The sequence below is a fragment of the Gopherus flavomarginatus genome, chromosome 5, assembly GCF_025201925.1.
Source record: "Gopherus flavomarginatus isolate rGopFla2 chromosome 5, rGopFla2.mat.asm, whole genome shotgun sequence".
Taxonomy (NCBI): Eukaryota; Metazoa; Chordata; order Testudines; family Testudinidae; genus Gopherus; species Gopherus flavomarginatus.
In genome coordinates this window covers 127,917,394-127,936,124 of record NC_066621.1, presented here as the reverse complement: position 1 = coordinate 127,936,124, position 18,731 = coordinate 127,917,394, and the positions used below count along the sequence as shown (strand labels likewise).

The following is an 18,731-nucleotide window of genomic DNA, read 5'->3' as shown; positions in this document are numbered from 1 at the left end:
TTCGGACACACAACTGTGGTATGGGGTGAATTCCATAGCACATACTGCAGCACAGAATCACAGAACAAACAAGGTCCTGATCTGGGGTCTGCAAAGGCTAAGATGAATTCTACAACTATTTGAAGAGATAATACTCCCCACAGGGAGACATATTATTTAGCATTGTACATGGGTGTATTACTAGAAATCTTCAGAAGAAATTGCAAATAGGACATTTTAGGCTAAATATCAGGAAAAGCTTCCCAACAATGAGATACTAGTAAGACTACTGTTATAGTTTAGGACTCAACATTGCATTTTTCCTTCATGCTGTGCTATGGCAACTGTTTTGCTAAGAGACTTACATTCCTCTTGTTATTTGCCAACTGCTGCTTTAAGAAAGAATAAAACAGTATTTCAACAGGGGATCTTATTACCTAAAGGGAACATCTCAAGACAGGGAAACACATACAATTCAGTTTTTTCTGTTCAGTATCAAGCAATTTTCAATTAGAAAAAAAAAATCTAGATTTAGACTTGTAAGAACCTCCGATCTGGCTAATTTAAGTAGCACTAGAGAACTCCATTACAGTATTTAATAATTTTCATACATTGTTCTGCAGTCTATATAGTACCCAGGGGCACAGCTGATGCCCACACACAGCTTGTGAAATTTGTCTATAACTAGACATATTCGCAATTTAAAAAACCAGATGCTTAATTAAAATTAGATACACAACAGTGCTGCCATAACTCATTTAATTCCTTTTTCCCTTTACAAAAGCACTTCAACAGGAGTCTGAACACCTAAGGTAGATAATGCACCTCTCTCACCCATCTGAAACCTATATTAAAGTTTTTGCTCAGTCACATTTCTTTGGTTCCACAATATATATCCTGCTGATTGCTAGGCAACCATAACAGTTCCACCACATGCATGCTTGTAAATGATAGTGTTTTGTTACTTTCTCACACACACATTTCTCATAACTTACCTTGCTTACCAATTACCAGAGTTAGCAATGTTCAGAAAAACACTCCTATATCCCAGCTTCTATTCCTACTCGATCCTGAAATGAAATCCTAGCACTGTACTTTTTTAAAAAATATTTTGCACTAATAATGTGTTTTCTATCTGAGAAGATAAGAATGGCCATACTGGGTCAGACCAAAGGTCCATCCAGCCCAATATCCTGTCTACCGACAGTGACCAATGCCAGGTGCCCCAGAGGGAGTGAACTAACAGATAATGATCAAGTGATCTCTCTCCTGCTATCCATCTCCACCCTCTGACAAACAGAGGCTAGGGACACCATTCCCTACCCATCCTGGCTAAGAGCCATTAATGGACTTAATCTCCATGAATTTTCCTAGTTCTCTTTTAAACTCTGTTATAGTCCTAGCCTTCACAACCTCCTCAGGCAAGGAGTTCCACAGATTGACTGTGCGCTGTGTGAAGAACTTCCTTTTATTTGTTTTAAACCTGCTGCCCATCAATTTCATTTGTTAGCCCCTAGTTCTTATATTATGGGAACAAGTAAATAAACGTTTCCTTATTCACTTTCTCGACACCACTCATGATTTTATACTCCTTAGTCTCCTCTTTTCCAAGCTGAAGAGTCCTTGCCTCTTTAATCTCTTCTCATATGGGACCCGTTCCAAACTCCTAAACATTTTAGTTGCCCTTCTCTGAACCTTTTCCAATGCCAGTATCTTTTCTGAGGTGAGGAGACCACATCTGTACACAGCATTCAAGATGTGAGTGTACCATGGATTTATGTAAGGGCAATAAGATATTCTCCATCTTATTCTCTATCCCGTTTTGAATGATTCCCAACATCCTGTTTGGTTTTTTGACTGCTGCTGCACGCTGCGTGGACATTTCCAGAGAACTATCCACAATGACTCCAAGATCTCTTTCCTGATTAATCGTAGCTAAATTATCCCCCCATCATATTGTATGTATAGTTGGGGTTGTTTTTTCCCAATGTGCATTACTTTACATTTATCCACATTAAATTTGCCATTTTGTTGCCCAATCGATTAGTTTTGTGAGATCTTTTTGAAGTTCTTCACAATCTGCTTTGGTCTTAACTATCTTGAGCCAGTTTAGTATCATCTGCAAACTTTGCCATCTCACTGATTACCCCTTTCTCCAGATCATTTATGAATAATTTGAATAGGATTGGTCCTAGGACTGGCCCTTGGGGAACACCACTAGTTATCTCTCTGCATTCTGAAAATTGACCATTTATTCCTACTCTTTGTTCCCTGTCTTTTAACCAGTTCTTAATCCATGAAAGGACCTTCCCTCTTATCCCATGACAACTTACTTTATGTAAGAGCCTTTGGTGAGGGACCTTGTCAAAGGCTTTCTGGAAATCTATGTACACTATGTCCACTGGATCCCCCTTATCCACCTGTTTGCTGACCCCTTCAAAGAAGTCTACTAGATTAGTAAGACATGATTTCCTTTTAAAGAAACCATGTTTACTTTTGCCCAACAATTTATGTTCTTTTATGTGTCTGACAATTTTATTCTTTACTATTGTTTCAACTAATTTGCCCAGTAGTGACATTAGACTTACCGGTCGGTAATTGCCAGGATCACCTCTACAGTCCTTTTTAAATATTGGCATTACTCATAGACTCAGACTCTAGGACTGGAAGGGACCTCGAGAGGTCATCGAGTCCAGTCCCCTGCCCTCATGGCAGGACTAAATACTGTCTAGACCATCCCTAATAGACATTTATCTAACCTACTCTTAAATATCTCCAGAGATGGAGATTCCACAACTTCCCTAGGCAATCTATTCCAGTGTTTAACTACCCTGACAGTTAGGAACTTTTTCCTAATGTCCAACCTAAATCTCCCTTGCTGCAGTTTAAGCCCATTGTTTCTTGTTCTATCATTGGAGGCTAAGGTGAACAAGTTTTCTCCCTCCTCCTGATGACACCCTTTTAGATACCTGAAAACTGCTATCATGTCCCCTCTCAGTCTTCTCTTTTCCAAACTAAACAAACCCAATTCCTTCAGCCTTCCTTCATAGGTCATGTTCTCAAGACCTTTAATCATTCTTGTTGCTCTTCTCTGGACCCTCTCCAATTTCTCCACATCTTTCTTGAAATGCGGTGCCCAGAACTGGACACAATACTCCACTTGAGGCCTAACCAGCGCAGAGTAAAGCGGAAGAATGACTTCTCGTGTCTTGTTTACAACACACCTGTTAATGCATCCCAGAATCATGATTGCTTTTTTTGCAACAGTATCACACTGTTGACTCATATTAAGCTTGTGGTCCACTATGACCCCTAGATCTCTTTCTGCCATACTCCTTCCTAGACAGTCTCTTCCCATTCTGTATGTGTGAAACTGATTGTTCCTTCCTAAGTGGAGCACTTTGCATTTATCTTTATTGAACTTCATCCTGTTTACCTCAGACCATTTCTCCAATTTGTCCAGATCATTTTGAATTTTGACCCTGTCCTCCAAAGCAGTTGCAATCCCTCCCAGTTTGGTATCGTCCGCAAACTTAATAAGCGAACTTTCTGTGCCAACATCTAAATCGTTGATGAAGATATTGAACAGAACCGGTTCATTAGCTTTCTTCCAGTCACTGAGTACAGAAGCTGATTTAAAGGACAGGTTACAAACCATAGTTAATAGTTCCACAATTTCACATTTGAGTACTTTCAGAACTCTTGGGTGAATGCCATCTGGTCCCAGTGATTTGTTACTGTTAAGTTTATCAATTACTTCCAAAACGTCCTCTAGTGACACTTGAATCTGTGACAATTCCTCAGATTTGTCACCTACAAAGGACAGCTCATGTTTGGGAATCTCCCCAACATCCTCAGCCATGAAGACTGAAGCAAACAATTCATTTAGTTTCTCCACAATGACATTACCATCTTTAAGTGCTCCTTTTGTATCTCCATCGATTTCAAAGCACTTGATGTGTATTGAATAAGCCTCACAACACCGTTCTGAGGAAGTATACCCAGTATTCAGATGGAGAAATTGCACAGAGGTTAAGTGTACAGAGGTGAAGTGATCTGCCCGAAGTTACAGAGCAAGTCAGTGAAAGAGCCAGGATTACATCTTAGGTGTCCTTACTTACAGGCAACAAGCTCTGTTTCATTTGCTACATGATAGCATGGGTTATAGATTCCTTGATGAAGCAGACTCAAAAGGAGGAAGTCCTTATTGAACAACAGCATCATCATCCAGCTCTTATATAATGATTTTCATCTGTAGAACTCAAATTGCTTTACTGAAAGAGGTCAGTACTGTATCACTATCTCCATTTTACAGATGGAAAACCTGAGGCACAGAGAGATGAAATAAATTGCCCAAGGTAACCCTGTAAGCCAGTGATGAGACTACTTCTTTTTGCTTAGACATTCAAATACATGATAAAGCCCTCCTGGGGCTACAGTCATTCAAAGCTATGTTTAATTGGTTTAAAGTGGTAACTAAATTATGGACTGGACAGCCAGCAGAGTAAGTTCTACTTGTTGATTTCTCCTATTGCTCTCATGGACCCCAAAAGTCACTTCATCCAAATATTCATTTTTAAACATGTGTGGTCCTGGATGGAAGACTGGACATGCAATAGCAGACCAACTGTCAGATAAAGACATCCAAAGATACAATAACTAAGTTACTTTGCTGGCCGGGTCTGCGTTTGGGGCACATCAACAGACAGCCCCTAAAGGATGTAGCTTCCCATCTGGGGAAAGAAAGTGTTTTGGAGTTAGCATGAAGGGAATTGCCTCTGTACCCTCTCCAGTAATAAATACGTGTTCTGTTGTTTACTGAGCTCCTGGGTCTCAGCCTCTTTGTGCTGATCCACCAAAAAGGCAATGACGAGGTCATGCAAAACTACAATGCAAGATTGACAGCCATAGCCTCGAGTCAGAAAGGGATAAACACTGTCACTGCCACACTCTTGGTTATCTTTTGAGATGCCCTGAGGAGCAGTAGAAATGGTAGGAGGACACATAGCAGGTACCTTGCCTATATTTGCAAGACGTCATTCAATATTTTACATGTGAGGTCCTGCTACATAGGCACACAGGGCACTTTATACTCCTGAGGGAATTCTGTGCCATGCAGAAATTAATCTTGTGCGTGCAGAATTTCCTAATTTCCTCCTCCCACCCAGAAATGGGCTTCAGAGATGTTGGCTGCCACTAGGGGCTCCTGGACCTGGCAGAGCTCAGCTCGCAAACAGAAGACAAGGCCAAGAGGGGAAGGGGAGGAAACTGGATGGTTCCCAGCAGCTGCAGTTCCCAGCAAGCCCTAAAGGAAAGAGATGGCAGTGAGCAGGACACCCCATGCAAGCCTGGGACCCAGCATCAGGCTGTTTCTTCCTTGCCTCTGGAAGGTAGGGTGACAAAATGTCCCAATTTTATAGGGACAGTCCAGATTTTTGGGTCTTTTTCTTATATGGACTCCTATTACCCCCTACCCTTGTCCCCATTTTTCACACTTGCTGTCTGGTCACCCTACTGGAAGGTAAGGGGTACGGCTGTGTGGGCCGGGGATGGCTTCGCAGCTGGCCTCTGGGGGGTAGAGAGTGTGAGTGTCTCCGCCAGGGGCGGGTGGGGAGGGAAAGCAGCTGACTTCTGGGTGGTAGGAAGATGTGATTGTCTGGGCCAGGGAGGGACCCAGAAGTGGGCTCTGGGGGGAAGGAAGAGGTGTGAGTATCTGACCCCCCTGCTGGGCTCTGTGAGGGAAAGGGCAGAGAAACAAGACTCGTGTTGTTGTAGGGGTTTCTTTAACTCTCTACTTCTGGGGGAATTTATTTGTGTGTATGAATTACAGACATACTTGCTAACAGGTATTTTGAAATAAATTACCAAAATAATTGAAACTGACGTGATTATACAGTTATTTTGACAAATAAAACATGCAGAAATTAAAAATATTTTGCACAAAACTTTTTGGTGCAAAATTCACCTAGGAGTAACTTTATTTACCATTTCTGGGTGCAAAAAGATCAATTACTAACCCACCTAAATTGATTTAGGATCAGCAAAATATTTCTTGATGCAAATTCCACTCTGCCAATCAGATGTCGGCCATGTAAATCTTGGTGTTCATCTCCACTTGACAGGCATTGCGTATAGAGATAGAAAACTTTGCTCTGACCAGGACAGGAGAATTTCTCCCTGGTCCAGGGATGATTGTGGTACGAAAATTCTATCAGACACATTTCTGGTCATGACAGTCAGAGAGGTCTGTTATCCACGAAGGGAACAGTGCTCTGAGACCTCAGTGAATGACTGTTTTCCAGTTGGTGAATGCTGTGTTCTCTTTTTCTGAAGTGAATTAGGAAGATCCCTTAAAAAAGAAAATGCAAGATTCTCCACATTTATCACTTGTGGGAGTGGAGAATATACAACTGGAGCTAGATCTCTACCAACAGATCAGACAGAGTGAAATGCAGAGGGGATTAGTGGATCGGTGTTATATGTACTAGATCATTAAAGCATGCTTGTATAGAAGTTCAGAATTCCCAACAGAGTCCAATAAGAAATGGATTTTTGTTTGAGATACCACTTGTTTTTCATTATGGCCATCTTCATCTCATGTTTACATGCTTCTGAGATGAGACCTTGTTCTTAATAGTATTCATCTGCAGCCCAGGCCCATAACTGACATCAGACAACACGTCTGTCCTGAATCCATGATACTCCAGGAACTGTATGCGTTTTTCCATCGGCTTGCTTTCTGTAGAGAAACCCTCATTAGTAAAATTGCCGAGAGAGAGAGAGAGAGAGAGAGAGAGATGAACTTCTTTCTTTTCTAAAGCCAATATTATTGCTACCACGATCCTCAAGAGATCATGGGAGCACACGTGAGACCAAATGATAATGGCCTATCGGTGGGAAAAGAAAAAAATGCTGCAATCCATCGGCAAAACATGAAAAATTGTCTGATAGTAAAGTAGGAATGCTTTGAAAACAAGCCTCCATTAGGAGCATATTTAGATGTTTCATATATGGGCCTGTTCTGCTTGTACCTGATTCTGAGGATAAGATAGGCAGCAGACTGCAATGCTCTGATCTGAAGTAGATTATGGTTCATTCCATTCATGTCATGTCTTTCCATGGGTTGCTGAGATTGAGAATGGGGCAAATCTCTTCCTGAAATTCCTGCACAGCTCCACAGGGTACCTGACAATGTGCCATGACCTTGTTTGACCAAGGCTATCCGCAGCCCTTCAGCTGAGACAGCCTGGCACCAATTGGGAGTCTAACTGCACACAGAGCTGGTTGGGAGACCTCCAGATAACTCTGAAGCAACAGAGGGCCAATACTGGTCCCGCATGTGCTCTAGTTACCACTTGCAAAGAGGTGTTTTTTTCTGCTGTATTTCACAGACTGCTTCAACTTCCCATATGACCTCTATTCTTTTCCATAGCGTCTGACAGGAGTCAGGATGCAAGACAACTTTTTTGATGACCGAACAGTCTCAGCTTTCCATAAAACTTCCCCCTCTATCACTAAAATATCGGGGAATTGATTTGTATAAGCATCTGATCTCAGACACCAAAGCCCCATATACTTGCATGAAACCAATCTCAATTCAATTCCCCTTAATCCCTTCCTTCCCAGGGACAAGACCTCAGGCCTTGTGATTTTTAGGTTGAGAGGAACCACATGTAGCAATGCTTTTGAAATCATGTACAGGCATGTCAAGTGTCAGATGACAGTTCATAGATTATTTTTATTGCCCTGATACCTCCTGAGTTTTTATGCCCAAAGGAGGGGCTGAGATGATGCCTACTGGGATGTGAATGCCTGTGAAGAGGCCACTCTTTCAGGTAAAACATCTCCCCCAGTTAGAAATGCTGATTCCCAGACCACCAGGGAAAATAGTCACATTTATCTTTAGTAGTGATATCAGGTTAAATTCTGACTGATGCATACCAAGGAACCATCTTGACTTATAAAATAGAGGCCAGGGTCTTTTCTGCATTCCTCTCCCATGCTGCACTCTATGAAGGTAAGCAAGGGAACCAGGCACTAATTTTCTTATTCATTTATTTTCCCTTTTGTCCCCACAACCCTGCTTCAGAAGAAGTAGTAAAATTGGGTTCAGAGAACTGCTGCAAATAAACTTCAAGTGGAAGTCTCCTTATCTTCAAAAGAGCCCCTTCTATGTGTGACATCATAGGGACCCCAATAGGGACACGGAAGAGGGAGGCTGCTGTGAAATTGACCATAGGCCTAAGTCTGGCCCTGGCAATGTTCATGCTGTGTCCCATGCCTTCCATCCACAGCTCACAGGGAAGGGGAGGGGGAGGAGACTGCTAAGTTCTGTGATCAGAGATGTGGCTGCTGGTGCAGGCTATAGGGACTCAGGCATGATCTTCCATTTGGCGCACTGCCCTTCTGGCTTCACTCCCCATGTCTTCCTTGGAGCCAGTGCTTTTCCAATCCTGCCTCCTGCCCTCAAGGCGAGCTTGCCCTGATGGGACTGCAAAGAAAACTGTGTTCTGCCCACAGAGCCAGCCAAGCTCCCCAACAAAACATTTGATTAGGGGGGCGGGGGAGAGAAGAGAAGCTGAAGCTACACTGAAGTTGGGAGGTGTAATTCCCAGCTTGGGCAGTGCCAGTGCTACACTAGCCTATGCACTAAAAATAGTAGTGTGGCTGTGGAGGCTTGGCTTAGCTACTTGAGTACAGTCATGCCCGATCTGCTGGGTACCTGCCTGCACCACCATGGCCACGTTGCTACTTTCAGCTTTCTAGCTCAAGCAGAGCGATCATGTGTACATCTACCTGAGCTGGGAATAACACCTCCCAGCTGCAGTGTAGATGTACCCAAGGACCCTTCCTTTTGCCTCTGACTTTTCTCAGCTTTGTTTGCTCCTTGAAATCTGCAGGAAGACCAACTGCTGAAAATGCCTCCAAAGAGGAAGTGGAGCTGCAGAGACACATTCTCCAGAAACCAACTGCAGTTCTGGGGCATGGCTGGGAATTAGACATTGATCTGAATTGTTAATCTAAAACATTGATATAAAGTCTGGAATTTCCCTTTGCACCAGCTGTGGCTGGCTGCAGAAATAATTGGAGGGAACTTCAGGAGCAGCTCTGGTTCTGCTCCAAGCTGCAAGCAGACTAGAGTAGCTCTAATAGATACGGGAACCTTAGCACAAAGAATAAACTGCTGTCTAACTTCAAACTGATTGCACATCTATAGCAGAGGGTAGGATTTGGCTCTTATACAGTGTAGGCAACAGGACAGTTATTTCGGTGCACTAGTCTGTCAGTGAAGGCCTGGCTCACATGCAGAAAGGTGTTTGATGATCTCCTCCTCATTCTAGTTGTACGCATCACAAAGATAAACAATTGAATAAGATTAGCTGCCTCCAGAGACATCCAAGATTAGAACAGGAGAAGGCGTGTATGTCAGGACTAAATTGCAATGGCAGAGCTGTGTGGGAAATTTACACAGAACATCGATTGCACTAGGAGAGGTTCAAACTAATACCATTATTCAGAGATACTCACAAATTTAGAAAAAATAGAGTAATCAACAGGCAAACCAGAGTCTAGATCTAGCTACAATTTGACAGGCCTGAAAGAAAATGCAAAGTCACTCCTAGGTTCTATACCACATTAATAAGTATTTACACAGCAATAATCCACTTAAGATTCATAAAACTAAGGGACTTTCTATATTGCTGTGCAATATGTAACATTCCATTTTCAGCTGGAGAGAAACAAAAACCAATACAATCAAAGTACTCAATTAAAATGAGATTCATTCAAAGGGCAGGGTTTCTCTATGGAATTTTTTGCTGCCCAGTGACGCAGTAGCTATGGCAACTATGCAACACAAAGCCTCCCAAAACATATTGCAGGGTTGCACTGGGAGCTCACATTCAACTGATTATCTACCACAACCCCCAAATCTTTTTCCACAGTTATTGCTTCCCAAGACTGAGTCCTTCATCATGTAAATATGGTCTGCAGTCTTTGTTTGCAGGAATTATGAATGTATAGCTCATTTACCTTGTAACTAAAAACCACGCAATCTTCTGGAAGTCAGGAGATGGCCTCATGTAAGTCTTAATGTGAGGCATAGCATGGCTGCGGCCTGAGGTTTCTGCTGACCATTTGCTGCAAAACAAAAAAGGAATTTACTTCAAATAATAAGCTTTAGTTTTGTAGCTCCCAAAGGCACTGTACCATATAACAAGTAATTCATTCTGTACCTATGTTGGGCACATGGCTCCAGCAGTCCAAGTTTGATATATTTTCTTACTTAGCATGTTATTGAAAACAAATCATTTGAAATCTTTCAATTATGCATCTAGATACTGCTTAAAGCCCACTGCACAACACAGTGGGAAGTCAGGCCATATTTATATATTGCAAGGGGGGGGGTTTTATTTTATTTTTTACACAAACAGATAAATTTCTTGTGTGCCTCAAGATGCCTTGAGGAAACATTCCATTCCTCCACCCCAGTTATCCACCACCAAACACTTTAAGAACAGATTCCAAACTTCTAGCCAAGTAGAAGAGGATAAAGTGCTCTTTGGAACCAGTAAATGACTTATTCAATCAGGAGTTCTTCAACAGTGCTTTTCATTTCTTTGGCATGTTCCAAGATTATCTCAAAGCACATTACAAAACATTAGTGAATTATGTCTCCACAATCCTGTTAAGTGGGGCAAGCATTATCTCCATTTTAATCAGTGGTGAAATGAAGGAAGAATGAGACTCAGTAATTCTCCCAAAGTTACACAAGATGTTGATAGTAGAGTCAGGAATGAAACCCAGATCTCATGACTTCTGTTCCTCCGCCAAAATCTAGAGGACAATCCTTCTTCTTGTTCACCAAGCTAATATTTAACCTTTTGACTGATCACCTATGTTCACTTTCCTTCTGCCTCTCCCAACAAAATTATTGTATTTTAACAAGAGGAACATCAATTCTTTTCCATTTAAGCACCAGAATCATCTAACTACAGTAAATCCACTTAACAGCCCAAGAGACCTAAATAGATAGTGGTGTTTCTCCAAACATGAATAACTAGAGCTATCAGAAAGGGAAATGTATTGGTTTGGCTAAGAATTTCCTTTGAAAGGGTAGCACAGATTTTTTTTGTGGGGAGAGAGTAGATGGGAAGGAAGAGGAAGGAGAAGTCTCAAACTCTCCACTCAATTTTTTCTTTTAAACTTATTTTTCAAGTCACTTTTTTTTAAAAAAGTCACTGGAGAGTTTAGTAACATGGAAAGGGAGATTGGAAAGAGGATTTTAAAAAGAATTCTGTCAACCTAAATATATTACATAACAAGGGAGAAAAACATTTTTAAAAATTGGATAACAGAACTGTAAAACCAAAGTAATTGGCAAGAGATTCTGGGCAGATGTAGTATGTTTAACTCATGTTTGAAATTGACTAGATTTCAAGTTGACAGTGGGTTTTTTTGGCATGTTTTAAAATCCTGACAAAACAAGTTCTAAACCTGACTGTAGAAGATGGGGGAAATCATTCTTTGGCAGCAAGGTTGAAAAGGAAGAAAAGACAGAGAGTAAATTTCAATATAACAATAACCTGAGGGTTACTTCCTGTTAAATATCTTAGGGTAATAAACACATCTGCATCAGAATTTAGTTAGCCCTGAGTATGGTTAAAGCCTGATCTCGTGCCACCATAACAACCTCAGACCTGTTCAATGTGCTAAGTGTTAAATAAGTAAAGTTGAAAAGGACTAGCTTTGAGAGATTATTATAATTAATTACTTCAAGCTGTGGTATTATTTTTGTTGAAAGTTAAAAAAAATTATGTTAAGGTGTGAACTGAAGGCTGAGGCATGCATGGCAGGGGGAGGAAGGAACTTTGTGTGAACATCTCTGCTTATTGGAATTATGTAATCAGCATTACAACCAACCAATTTCTGCTATTATCTCCTTCTTTAAAAAGACTAGAGTTCTTTGTAACTCTGAGTAGCAGTTTAATTTCAAACTGGAAACCTATTCCTCCTATCACTTTTGCCAATACTTTATCGCAGTTTCCTTTTCTCTTGAGATTTTGCAACATTTAACAGCCCATTGCTCATTTATTATATTATTACTCCCCCTCTGTAGGGGAACACTTGTTTCATTTGGCAGTCTGCTATTCACACCGTCTTTAAGGGACATGTGTCTCAACTATATGCTGCATCAACAAAGTATAAATAAAACAGCTATTTTAGCAGACTGCCAAATCATCACTGCTGCATTAAAATGGGGTAGACTTCCCCACCATCACAACCCTAGGTGTTCTTTAAAATTTCAATCAATCAATACAGACCTCTTTCAAAACAACCCTAGAACAGAAGACATACTTACTTCCTACACTAAGCTGCTATTCCATCTCAGTGCCATTCAAGAATGATTTCTCACAATATATTCCGGAGGGTCCTGTCCAGTCCAGTCTTGTCTTACATGACTGGAGAATTGAGGCTTCCACCACATCTCTTGGAAGACTAACGCAAACAGACTTTAGCCTTTTTTTCCTTCGCTGAGTTTCATCTCACTACTTTTAGACACTCTCCTGCACAGTTCTAAATAATTCTTCCTCCTACTTAATGCTTACAATCTTTTTTCTGAAGAATTGTAGACTGTTAAGTGTCTTTTGAGATTCACCTGCATTTTTCCATTCCAGCAGATTTTAATAGCATCATTTGCTCCTTACTCACTAGGGGTGAGATTTTAAATGACTCAGGAGTACAAACTGAAAATCAACTGGACTTGTGCTCCTAATTCACCTAGGCACTTTTGAAGAATTGCATCCTTCATTTTTTCACTTCCCAAAAATTGCTTACCTGAAAGCTATATCCTCATAGTGTGCATTTCGTGATCTCATTCTCTATTATTCTAAAGTCAAGAAGTTCCTGGTTTCCAGATTCCATATTTATCCAGATTCCCAAACAGTAAGCAGATAATGGATGTTTTTTCTCCAGTTAGGAGTCACTACTTTCTCTTTATGAAACTGCCTTCTATATAATTTAGGAACTAATCTGATGATTTGTCTGTGACTATTTCCCACCCACCACCTACCTACCTTCCTCCACAAGTACAGCAACTTTTTTTTTTGTTCCATTCAGAATTCATGCTTTCAAAAACAAAATGAAAAGAAAGGGCAACCACCCAAACAGAGAATTCAAAAGGACTTTATATGAAAACACACAGTATATTTCATCTCTGCAAGTTAAATAGCCACTCCAGCCTCTCTGGTTTTTGGTACCAAGAGGATGAAAGAAAGCAGAGCCTGCTTTTTTGCATGTGATTCTATTCAAGGAGAAGGGAAGTTCAGCTAGCATAACACCATGGAACCTCCTCCACGCAAACTCTGCCTGCTCATGCATACGATTAGAGATTCATTTTCTTTAATATCAGCCCCCTGCAAATCCACCGAAATTAAGAATGATTAGTTACACAGATTTCTGCTTCATGTGATTAACCAGCCCTCCAGGGGTTGGTGATCAGGCCTAGCTATGACCAGAGGAGTCTGTCAGCAACACTGATGTCAGAATCAGTGGTGCCTGGGAGGTAGCTGAGACACTGCTCCTCTGAGGATGCCTCGAGGTATGAGAGACTTTGGTTATTGTAGGGTTAAAAGAGGATACTGCAGTTTGCTATGTAGGGAGGCAAACCTACTCTTCCCTCAGTTCACCAGGCCTCAAGACAGAATCTTCTACCTAATTTCATGTGCTTCACTTTTTTAACGTGGGAGGGAATGACCTAGTCCAACACTAAATACTAAGAAATATGATTAAATACCAGTCCACATAATTTTATGGAAACCAGATCTTGTCAAACAAATGTGATTTAATTCTCTGATGATCATACAAGGTTGGTTGATAAAGGTAACAGTGCTGATGTAATATACTAAGACTTTGTAATGCATTTGACTGAGTACTGCATGATATTCTGATTAAAGCACTAGCACTATACAGTATCAATAGTGCACACATTAAACTGACAGAAAATAGCTAATGGGGAATCACCATCATATGGAGATGTCCACTGGGGATTCACAGGGACTGGTAGTAGGCCTGGCACTATTCAACATTTTCATCAGTGATTTAGAAGTAAATATAAAATCAATGCGGTTATAATTTGCAGATGGCAAAAACTGGCAGAGCAATAAATAAGGAAGAAGACAAGGCAGTCATACAGAGTGATCTCAACGATTTAGTAAGACTGGCTCATTCAAACAAAATTAGTTTTAGTACTGCCAAATGCAAAGTTTTATATATCTAGGAACAAGGAATGCAGGCCATACCTACAACATAAAGGGCTGTATCCTGGACAATGACTGAGAAGGATTTAGGGGTAATAGTGGACAAGCAACTCAACATGAGCTCCCAGTTCAACTTTGTGGCAAAAAGGGCTAATACAATCCTTGGAAGTATAAACAGGGAAGCAGTCAGTAGGAACAAGGTGGTCATCTTATCTCTATATTGCATTGGTAAGATGGATACTGCAATATAGTTCTGGTATTCATATTTTTAAAAAGATGTTAAAAACTGGAGAGGGTGCAGAACAGATGCACAAAACTTATTTGAGGGCTGGAGAAAATGTTTTCCAGCGAGAGATTTAAAAAGCTTGATATGTTTAGCTTATCAAAAAGAAGATTGAGATGTGATTTGATGATAAGCCATAAGTACCTTTATGGGGAGAAAAAAAACATGTATTAAAGGGCTCTTTAATCAAGCAGAAAAAAGCATAACAAGAACCAGTGACTGGATGCTAAACCATGACAAATTCAATTTAAAAATAAGGCATACATTTTGAACAGTGAAGATGATTAACTACTGGAATAAACTACCACAGCAAATGGTGGATTCTCCATCTCTTCAAATCAAGACTGGATGCCTTTCTGTAAAATTTGCTTTAGCCAAACCCAAGTTATGGGGCTCTATATAATTGGGTGAAATTTAATGGCCTCTGATATACAGGAGGTCAGACTAGATGATCTAATAGTTCCTTCTGGCCTTAAACTCTATGAATGTATGAAATATAAAGTACAGAACTTCAGAATTTCAACTTCAAGTATTGGATGTAACAGAACATCTTGTTTTATCATAAGGACAGACAATGGCATGAAGGGTATTCTAGTGAAGACCTTAAAGGTCTATCAATCTGGACAAAAATATAGCCCAGTGATTAAAAAGAAAAAAAAAAAAAACATTCTGTATCAAAAAGACTATCACCCTTGGAACAGACTGTACTATTTTTACAATTGCACTGAAGTGCCTGACACATGATTTTCCACAGTAAGAAAAGTGCAGCTATGATATTAAGTGTGCACATCTCATTCTTCTGGTAAGCGTGCACTTCAAAGCTCATCTATTTAAATTGAGAACTGCATTACAGAGCTTTGGATTCATTTTTGGCTGTCAGAGGCAGAGGTATCTACCACAATCTGCCACATGCTTTCAAAATATTGGGAGATATTTCTAGCTTTCTTTTTGTGGGAGTACAAGTAAACATTACACCGGTAAAGTATCTCAGAGTGTTCCTTCTCTCTATTCCTTTTCCCTTCCCTTAGAATAGTACTATTTATTTCTGCCAATTCCTCCGTGTTGTGTCTCCAAGTCTTACTCCCACTTATTTTTGTCAGTAAGGGAGACCCTTCCAAGACACTAATTTCATCTCTTACTTTCTCACTCACCCCAAAGCCCCACATCACAGCAACCCTCCAGCAGCAGATTCTTCCACAGCACATCAGTATTGCTTTTCAGAATAAATGGACAAAGAAGGTTACATGTTAAAGGACTACTAGACACTCAGACCAAGGATAAACAAAAAACTGATTGCTTCTGCACTGCATAAGTTGTCATGCAACTCTCCTCAAATTCCCAACAGGAATCGCAGCATGGACAGATTTCAGTGCAAAACCTGGAAAAAGGAGTCCTAGGGGGCCGGAGAGAGTGTGAATATCATTGTTCTAAAGACATTCTGATTAATTACAAAGGAATATTCTTTAGTGGTCACAAGTACTTTTGTATACTGCAAAGGCCTAATCACTAATGCATACAAAGTCACAGGTATTTTTAATGAGTATGTACAAACAAATAGTTAGTAGTATGTATTTAATCTTAACTTCAATTTCCCAGTATTTGAGTATTTAAATTCTTAAACTAGATATTACTTTTTAAAAAATGTTAACTCATTTAAAGTAATTTCAGAATGAGCTTTTATTTTCAGTTCTCTTATCACAGTTCTAATAGGAGGTCTTAAAATGGAGCTGCAATGAAACATTTTCTGATGTATAAATAATAACTGGTACAAGCTGTCTGATCTAGACCTATTTATATATATTTTGGTCTCAGTCGGTGAGAATACTTTTTCATTTTTGTTTGTTTCAGAATTCTAAAGAAAAACAAGTTAAGTGCTTCTGGCTGTAGACAGACCGAAGTATATAAGCATCTGGAAAAGTGAGCCACATCTGTGATGCCATGTACAAAGAAGCCAGTACATTCCAGATGATATGCTCTACAATTTGCAAAGGAAGGGCTAACTGACATGGTACTTAAAATGCTGGTAGCTTGCCTACACTAAGGCTCTCTAGGTTGTTCCTTCTATTGTTAACAAGTCAGAAATGTTACAAAACTTCCCTAATGCAGATAAGGCTTGATTTTTAAATTGGTGTCCCTTTAAATTCTTGGAGACAGCACAGCACTTGCATTAAAAAAACTGAACAAATGAAGAAGTCGTTTAAAGGCCTCCTGCTTTCAGTCACAACACATTGCAACAAACTGCAAAACTGGTGTAAGAGTTAAATCAATAATGAATCCAATCTGAAACAGTTTTGCAATCAAAGGAATTGCACAGTTAAATCATGAACAGAGGGGCTATGTAAAAAAGGTAGTTTTCTTACTCCATAGATTTGTGCTTTGTGTGTAGCCTGGATAACATCTGCTCACTACAGGTGAGTCTCATCTTATGCAGAGGTTCCGTTCCGCGGTTAGCACGTACAGCGAAAACCGCGTACAGTTAAAATTACATTGAGTTGAATGGCAGGCGGAATTGCCTGCACTACAGTTACATTATTTAAATTGTTATTTTTCTCTTTTTTTGTTTTTTTTTCACTTTTGCCGACCGCGTAAAGCTGAAATCGTGCATGTTAAATGCGTTTAAGATGTGACAGACCTGTATATACTGGCAAAAGTGATCACTATTTCCTCCTTACTCACTCCACTATTAACTATATTGGCTGTGCAGTGATATGGGAGCATCAGCTGGATTCTACTCTGTTTCATGCATCAGACATAAATCCATTCCCATTTCAGAATTTTAATACTGCTGATAAGCCAAAAAGTGCCAGCTGAACTTTCAAAACCCGGTTTACAGGGCTGGCCAAACATAAATTATTTTCATTTAAAAGTTAACAAAATTTGTAACTGATAACATGAAATATCACGCCATTTTCAGACAAACATTTTTAAAAGTGTAATCAGCCTTGAAAGTTGCATTAATGCGTTTTTCCCCATTTGAAACCATAAAGAATGTTATATCAGTCTCTTGCAATGCACATGGAATGAAATTAGACAAATTATCAGGTAGAAATCCAAGCTCCATTGGGCTGCGGAAAGACTCTAGGCCCCATTCCTTTTCACTTTTCACTTTCAAATGGAATATTTGTACTGACAATAAATCCTTCCTCAAAGATTTCACCTGAAGTCCTGGCCCCAGTGAGATCAGTGGTAAAACTCACACTGACTGCAACTGGAGCAGAATTTCACCATTGGCATTTTAGAATAAGTGAGGTCATAAATACGTAATATAAATAAATAAGGGTATGGCTTGCACCATTGCTGCTGCTGCACTGCAGTAACAAGCTCTTCCTGATCCTGTTCAGACCAGCTTCAGTTCGGGCTAATAGCAGAAAACTCCTGCCCAGATCCGGAGGATATGGGGCTCAGAGCAAAATGGCAGTACAATCATATCATCGTTTTAGGTCGGAAAGGAAGATTTAGACAACGTCTTAGATTTCAGTTTTAAAAGTAAATTTCTGGTGATTAGCTGACTTGGACATTTCATAACAGGATTTCATGGTGTCTGCGAATTCTTGTGACAGAGCATATACGGAATCTCTGTGTGATATGCAAAACACAGCTAGATTTGGAAGCAAAGAAATTGTTTAACGAGTCTAAAATCCCACAAAGCATCTGACCAATTTGCCTAAATTTGTATTCCACACCACAATGTAATATAGCAATGTAAGTTTAACCATACTGTCTGGAAATCAATGCTGTAAAGGATCAACAGACAGTTTCACTTACTGGAAATAAGAGTGTAGCCAAAGTTGTTTCTGTGCAGTTTGTATACTGTATGGAAGAGAGCCACCAGCTCAAAAGAAAAAGAAACAACATTATAAACACTGGTATTTGATTTTTGAAAGACATTTTGAAAACAGTCCAAAAATACATTCTCAGTAAACAGTGAGGGAGTAGGAGAATACATTAGCTCCATTTTCATCTCATAAAATGTTCCTTAGAAAAACAAATCAGAAGCCTCCTGCAACACTAAATGGTTTGTCTTGTCAGAAAGAAAAGACTTAACACAACTCCCCAAACATTAAGTAACCGATTTACACCAGAAAATGAATTCAGAAATATCAGATTAATGATGTACAGTTCACTCCCTTTTTAAGATACCTCTGTGGATATTTTTCATTATTATGCCCAATGGAGCGCATACCCCATAATCAACTCCACAGATAGATGAG

At 40.0% G+C, this 18,731-nt stretch overlaps 1 protein-coding gene across 7 annotated transcripts in view; it reads right to left on the bottom strand.

Moving 5' to 3' along the window:
- TDP1 (tyrosyl-DNA phosphodiesterase 1) overlaps window positions 1–18,731 on the bottom strand; it is a 118,191-nt gene that overhangs the window by 67,422 nt on the left and 32,038 nt on the right. For 6 of the 7 annotated variants that reach the window (XR_007774434.1, XR_007774433.1, XM_050953264.1 and 3 more), the window contains exons 12-13: window positions 18,286–18,352; window positions 10,012–10,119 (exon numbers count right to left, since the gene is read on the bottom strand). Coding sequence is in view for 5 of the 7 variants with exons in the window: in XM_050953264.1 (XP_050809221.1) it covers window positions 10,012–10,119; window positions 18,286–18,352 (175 nt within the window). In the remaining 2 variants the exon portion in view is untranslated. Of the gene's footprint in view, window positions 1–5,614; window positions 6,719–10,011; window positions 10,120–18,285; window positions 18,353–18,731 lie in introns of those variants that run through there. The other variant, XM_050953266.1, reaches the window with a different exon arrangement.